Below are 6,650 nucleotides of genomic sequence, written 5' to 3' on the forward strand. Positions count from 1 at the left end.
GGGGGGGGGATGTGGGGAGTGCAGGGCAGAGGGCTGGGTGTTGAGGGGAGGTGCAGGGCAGAAGGCTGAGTGTATGTTGGGGTGGGGGGTTCAGGACAGAGGGATGGGGTGTAGGGGGGTGCAGGGCAGAAGGCTGGGGTGCTCGGCTCATGGGGGTGCTCCCAGCCCCCTGCCCTGAGCGGCTCAGGGCAGGGGGCTGGGAGGGATATGCCCTGTTCCACCCCCTTCCCCCAGGCTCCCTTCCTACCTCTCTCTGCCTGCTCGACGGAGCAGCGAGCACGCTGCCACTCGGCTCTGCTCCGCTTCCCCTCCCCCTCCCAAGGGCCGTCCCGGCAGGGAGAGGGGGGAGGAGGAGGGGCCAGAATGCACCACGTTGTGGGAAGAAACGGGGGGGGGAGCTTGGCTGCCGCAGGACCAAGCTTCTGCCTCCTGCCCCCCCGCAGGGGAGAGCGGTGGGCGGGGGGGCTGAGTGGGGCGGGGGGCCGGGACTTCCCTCGTCCCCCTTCTTCCCCCAGCTTGGTGCATTCCGGCCCCTCCACCCCTCCTCCTCCTCTCACCGGGCAGGCAGCGTGCCACTCAGAATCGGCTCGCCTGCCGCGTTTGGCACGCGTGCCGTAGGTTGCCGACCCCTGAAGTAAAGCAAAACAGAAGCGTGTTGGCACTTCTGCAGCGTCTCCCCAAGAGCTTCCACGGTTGGCATATAAACAACATTTTCTCTCCTCCCCAGCACACAAGGGCCTTCCATGTTTCTGCTCCTTTGTGCGTCTGGCTGCCTAGGACAATGGCAACGAAGCGCCAGGCGTAACAGACTGGCACAACAGCTCATTTTCCCACTGAAGCAGCATCCCAGCAGAAGCACCTTGAAGTTATCAGGTAAAAGGTTGTGGATCATCAGCTGATGCAGAGACTTCATTGCTAACTGCATGTGCTGTATTGCTGCATGCAGCGCAAGGACCAGACTCTGATATCATGACCTCTATGCCTGGCCTCCCCCATCCCCCCAGTCTTGCACTTGCAGTGGAGCCGAGTGAACTGAAATCTGCTCTCAATTGCTAGAGACGGATTTCATCCAGCTGCACTATCACAGTGTCGTTCTAACACAGGAAGACACGGGGTGGGGTGGGGGGAGGAGAAGTAACAATTGGAGTGGGAGCCATGGAGAAAGATCAGAGTGAGCCAGCACTTCATGGCTCCATTAATTATTGATTAAATTAACAAAAATCATGTTTTAAGCTTAACCCATTTTTCTTGGACAAAAGCTCTCTCAACGTGAACTGCACTGAGACTGCAGACGGGAAGCTACACATTCGAATAGGAAGGTGTAGAAGCTTCCTTACTGATTCCAGCAAGAGTAAGAACTGGACACAGCCACAAAGACTCTCAAAAAATTCAGCAAGAAAGCAGAGTCCATGCTGGAGACTGACAATCCAGAAGAGGAGGAAACCTGATGCCTCATGCTGATTTTAATGCAAGGTAGAAAAGCCCAGGCTTCTCTGATTAGGTTGGCACATATTTTACTAGGGAGTAGGGGCCAAGGAGTATACAGACAGATAATGTAGGGGAATGAAAGACCACACACCATATATACTTTGCTAATTGTATCAGAGGTTTCTTGCTTACCCTTGACTTCCAACCCTCTGCTCCCAGTGCCTGACCACCTCACCTCCTCTCGCTCACTCTCCCAACTCCAGCTCCTTTTCCTTAGCATAAAAACTTGCACTAGGATCCTCACTTCTCAAAAGGCCAGTCCTTAACCCCAACTGCCTCTCCAACTACCGGCGTCTTTCTTTTCCACTGCACCTCCTGAACAAGCTGTTTATAGTCACTGCCTTGATTTCCTCTCCTCCAGTCCATGTAGATCCCCTATAGTGCAGCCTGTGCACTTCCCCACTCCATTGGATAAGCTCTCTCTAGCTCTCCAGTTATTTCTTGGCCAAGTCAAAGAACTGTCTTCACCCACCCCGAGCTTTCTGCTGCTTCTGAGAGTGTCAATCACTTTCTCCTTCCTGGATTTTTACCGACGTGGCCTCTCCATTTTCTGGCTGCATCCGAGGGCTCTTTCAGCATCTCCTGTAGCAACTTCTTCTCTTCCTTGCCTTCACTGTTGGGAGTCCCTCAGGGCTCTGTCCTCAGTCCCCTCTTCTCCCTGAGTGACTTCATTGGCTCGCAGCTTCAGCTACCACTTCTACGCTACCACTCAAACATGCTCCCTCACTCCTGTCAACTTCCCTCTGTCCCTTACACACTATCTAAAGGTCTTTCCAAAGCATCGTCCTGGATGCACTTCTGCCACCACCAAAACCCAGTGGAGCTACTTCCAAAACATTTGCCACTTCCTGTTATCAGTAACCTTTATCTACACTCAGGCTCACAAGCACAAGGCCATTTTAGACTTCTCCCCCTTCCTCCCCTATACATCCAAGATAGCACTAAATATCACTACATCTTGCCCCTTATTCCATTTCATAAACAGTTAAAAAAAAAAATCGGACCATTCCTTTCTGTCCTGTCGTCATTGCCTGCCTTGGCTTTTGTAACCGCCTCCTCTCTGGCCTCCCTCAGCACCAACATCTTTCTTCTCAAGTCTGCTTAAAACTCAACAAAACTTTAAACTTGTCCTTTCCTCCAAAGCCCCGTGCAATGTTGCCCCGAGCAAGTCTCAGATTTTCTCACCCATGTCTCCTTCTGACTCTGCCAAGTACGCCAGTCACACCACCCAATTTGTTTTCTTCTATTCCAGAACCCTTGCTTTCCTCCTGGCTGCCCCATATGCATGGAACGATCTCTTGGTCTGTGTGCTAGTCCCCACCCCTTCCCAAAGACCTGCTGCTTTCATAAAGCCCACAAACTAACTCCTTCTCAAATGCTTTCTACATCCCATATTTAATGGGCAGTAGACATCTGAATGGGTTTTAAAAATCATTTTGAGATACCACCTCCCCCAAATCGCTCAGTGTATCTTCTCTCTTACGCCTGTCTTTTGGATAAAAAGCTTCTGGGGTAGGGACTAGCTATATATTTGAGTCTTATACAGTTGCAAAGATATGGTCAGTACATAAACATTAACTCATAACCAAGTAGTTGGTTACTCGTTTTTTTCTTGATTGAATTTGCTGCAATATGGCATGTGGCTATTGACAAAAGGAAGCGCTAATCCACGTTTCTGAGGTTTCCTCTTAAACTCAATACTTGAGTTAAATTATACAAAAATAGTTAAGAGAAAATAGCTAATTTTAACAGTACATACCAAGTCTGTAAAGTTGGGTGTAAATTTACAGATGACATACACTGGGTGCAACTCAGGAAGTCAGACACTGAGATGGCATGTGGATAAATACTGAAAAATTCTCACTACTAAATAATGATTCATAAAATGATCATAGAATCATAGACTATCAGGGTTGGGAGGGACCTCAGGAGGTCATCTAGTCCAACCCCCTGCTCAAAGCAGGACCAATCCCCAACTAAATCATCCCAGCCAGGGCTTTGTCAAGCCGGACCTTAAAAACCTCAACCCTGTAATGAAACTCAGTGTAACACTGATCATGTGTAAGTACTGAGAGACAGTTTAACAAGGAAGTTCTTTAAGTTCCTGTCCAGAGTTCAACCATAAACCAGTGGAGAGAGATTACAACTAGCCATGTATTCTGTTTCCTTTTTTAAGTTACCAATATAAAATAAAGAGCGGTTTAACATTTGTACTAACGGCAAAAGCAGTTTCAGAAGTTCTGCATTTCACAGTTGTCCTGGTCCACAAAATATTAGGGTCATAAGTAAATAGGAATTGCCACACCGGCTCAGACCAATAATCCCATCGCTGACAGGACAGCATGCATCACAGGAAGGGGCAAGAAACCTCACGGGGGGCAATTCTGGAATAACGTGCTCATTCAGAAATGTTTTTCAAACCACTTCAGTTAGAAGTTGAAGCATTAAAGGGTTTATATTGCTTCCAAGCTATGTTTTCAAAACATAATTTCTATGTAGTAACTGGAAGTTATTAGTTGCTTTATTCTTCTAAGAAAACATACAAGATTACCTGGAAGACCAGATTTAAGGTTAGCAAGGTCAGCAAAGGGGTCGAAGGTCTGAGATTTTGGTTGGCTGAAAGACAAACCTGAAGGCACACTTGTCTGGCTTCCTGTAGTAAGAGCTTGGCCTGTGTCATAAAAACAAATATGAAGTTATGTCCAGGGCACAGATGGCAGGGGATGAAAATATCCACTTAAAATAAATAAATAAATAAATAAATAAAGATGTTGACAGAAACTGTCCCCCTGATTCACAGCAAATTGCTATCAATATTTTCTAGGTAGATTCTTGTCGAAGGCCTCTCCTCCAAAATTCTTGTCAGGGCCACCCAGAGGATTCAGGGGGCCAGGGGCAAAGCAATTTTGGGGGCCCCTTTCATAAAAAAAAAGTTGCAATACCATAGTAACATGCATTTGGAAATGTAAAAAATAACCAGTGAAATACATTCAAAAATTAATTTTTAATAATTTGAAAAATACACAAAATACATTATTTAAAAACATTAAATGCTTTAATGGTATGTATACATCTGCAATTACATAATGGGCTGTTGCTGGGTGATGGTTGGTGCCAATGGGCTGTCGCTGCCTGGGGGTGGTGCTGCTGTTGCCCAGGGCTGGGTGGGGAGCTGGGCTCTGGGTCTGGGGGTGCCCAGCTCACAGGGGCTGGGGGTCAGGGCTGTGGGGCGATGGGGTTGGGGGTGCCCGGCTCAGAGGGGCTGGGCTCGGAGCTGGGGGTCAGGGCTGTGGGGGGAGTGGGGTCAGGGGGGTGTCCGGATATGAGGGGCTGGGCTCGGAGCTGGGGGTCAGGGCTGTGGAGGGATGGGGTCGGTGGGGTGTCCAGTTCAGAGGGGCTTACCATGCTGCTTACTCCCACCTCCCCCCTCTCCCGGATCCTCAGTGCGCCGCGTCCAGGAGAGCCCCTGGACAGTGCTGCAGTGGCGTGGCTCCACAGGACCTGAGCTCCCGCCGCTCGGAGCCCTGCCCCCTTACCACGCAGCTCTGAGCGGGAGGAGCTCAGGCGACGCCGCTGCAGTGCTGTCCAGGGCCGCTCCTGGACGCAGCGCGCTGAGGCGCTGGGGGATGGGGGAAGGCGGAGGGGCAGCCTCCGACATTCTCATGGGGGCCCTGCGGGGCCTGGGGCAAATTACCCCATTTGCCCCCTCCTCTGGGCAGCCCTGATGCTTGTTATATGTTACACTGTTAGCTTTTACCATGTCTATAACTGTCAGTACGTTAAAGCCGAGTACTTTAATGAGACTGTATTTAATGAACCACATGAGAGTCGCATATGGTTGTTCCGTTGTTTTGGGTGGCTGAGATGCACGCATTTTCTTTAGCAATAGAAATACACAGTATATTTTTGTTGCATAATACCTTCAAGTGCAGGCTTCTTCGGCTGTTGTGATGCTAAGTTGGTTGTAGCTGGGGAATCTGCCCAAGAATCCCATCCGCTTAAAAGATCTGGGTGGCTTGCGGAGGAAGTCATTTTAGGTAGGTCTGGCGCCAAATTTCCTAGAAAAAAATTGCAGAAAATTGTCAGTAACAAACCCACAGTGGTAATTGCACTTTTTGGCAAGAGAACTCAGGACTGCTATCTAGATTCCCAGCTGGGTCACTATTTGGCCTGTTTACATTCCCTATATTAGTACCAATTATTAAAATTATATAGTGTTGCTATGTGTTCTTGCACATCTGCTGCGTTCCTAGAAGGGTTCTGCCACTGGGGTGCTTGAGACGTAGCTTTGATTTCTATTTTCAAACTTTGCTGAGCAGGCCAAAATAAAGGTACCTTCATTCACAGCCGCTGCTGTTAAATTAACGCTTTAGCTCTTCCAGACTAAGGGATCATGCAAGGGTCACTGCTTCAGGGTCCTCATCTGGTTTTGTACAATAGAGCAGGTGGCTCCAAACCAGCAGCACTTTAGGAATGGCGCTCCATGCCACTCAACAGCCCAGGAACTACCAAGCTGGACTGAGGGACACTTGCTCTCCTAAAATGGATTTACATGGGCTACGGGTAGTGCCAGTGGAGTTCCATGTGGGGCAAAGGTTTGTTCATGGGCTCAGTACCATAATGACCACATAGACAGCTGAAGAGCAGGGCACAGCAAGGTATCTTCTGCTCCATCCTGGAAAAATAATTTTAGGGACAAGTGAATCTTTTGCTCCAGGAAGAAAAGGTGGAGAGTGAACCTTCAGGCCCTTCCCTCCGTGCATGCAGCAAAAGAAGAGTCTGTCCTGATTCAAAATGCAGAATGAAATGAGAACAAAGTTAGACTGAAAAGGGTTTGAGGGGACCGTCCCATTGACTGCCATTACTCGTGTCCCAGCTAGAATATTAACTTAGAGCTGCTTCCTTCTTCTCCACCTCAGCGATTTGTGCATTTCACTGATGGAATAAGCAACTCATATACATGATGCAAAATATTTGGTGTCCTTTCAGAGTCCAAAGTGCTAGATACGTTGGCATTTATTAATAAATAACATTTAGTGCCTCATGTTAGCTTTGAGCGTTCCCTCCAACAGTTTGCTGAGAAACTAACATACAGGAATACACCTCTACCCCGATATAACGCTGTCCTTGGGAGCCAAAAAAAAAAAAAAAAAACTTACCGC

General features: G+C 48.6%; 1 protein-coding gene across 1 annotated transcript in view; it reads right to left on the reverse strand.

Moving 5' to 3' along the window:
• The window catches only part of LOC113409452 (cyclin-G-associated kinase-like), a 95,199-nt gene that overhangs the window by 14,345 nt on the left and 74,204 nt on the right, over positions 1-6,650 (reverse strand). The window contains exons 23-24 of the mRNA XM_026663374.1: positions 5,409-5,546; positions 4,040-4,159 (exon numbers count right to left, since the gene is read on the reverse strand). Of these exons, the coding sequence (XP_026519159.1) occupies positions 4,040-4,159; positions 5,409-5,546 (258 nt within the window). The remainder of the gene's footprint in view (positions 1-4,039; positions 4,160-5,408; positions 5,547-6,650) is intronic.

This window comes from Terrapene carolina, unplaced genomic scaffold (genome assembly GCF_002925995.2).
Source record: "Terrapene carolina triunguis isolate 2854851 unplaced genomic scaffold, T_m_triunguis-2.0 Scaffold33392, whole genome shotgun sequence".
NCBI classification, from domain to species: domain Eukaryota; kingdom Metazoa; phylum Chordata; order Testudines; family Emydidae; genus Terrapene; species Terrapene triunguis.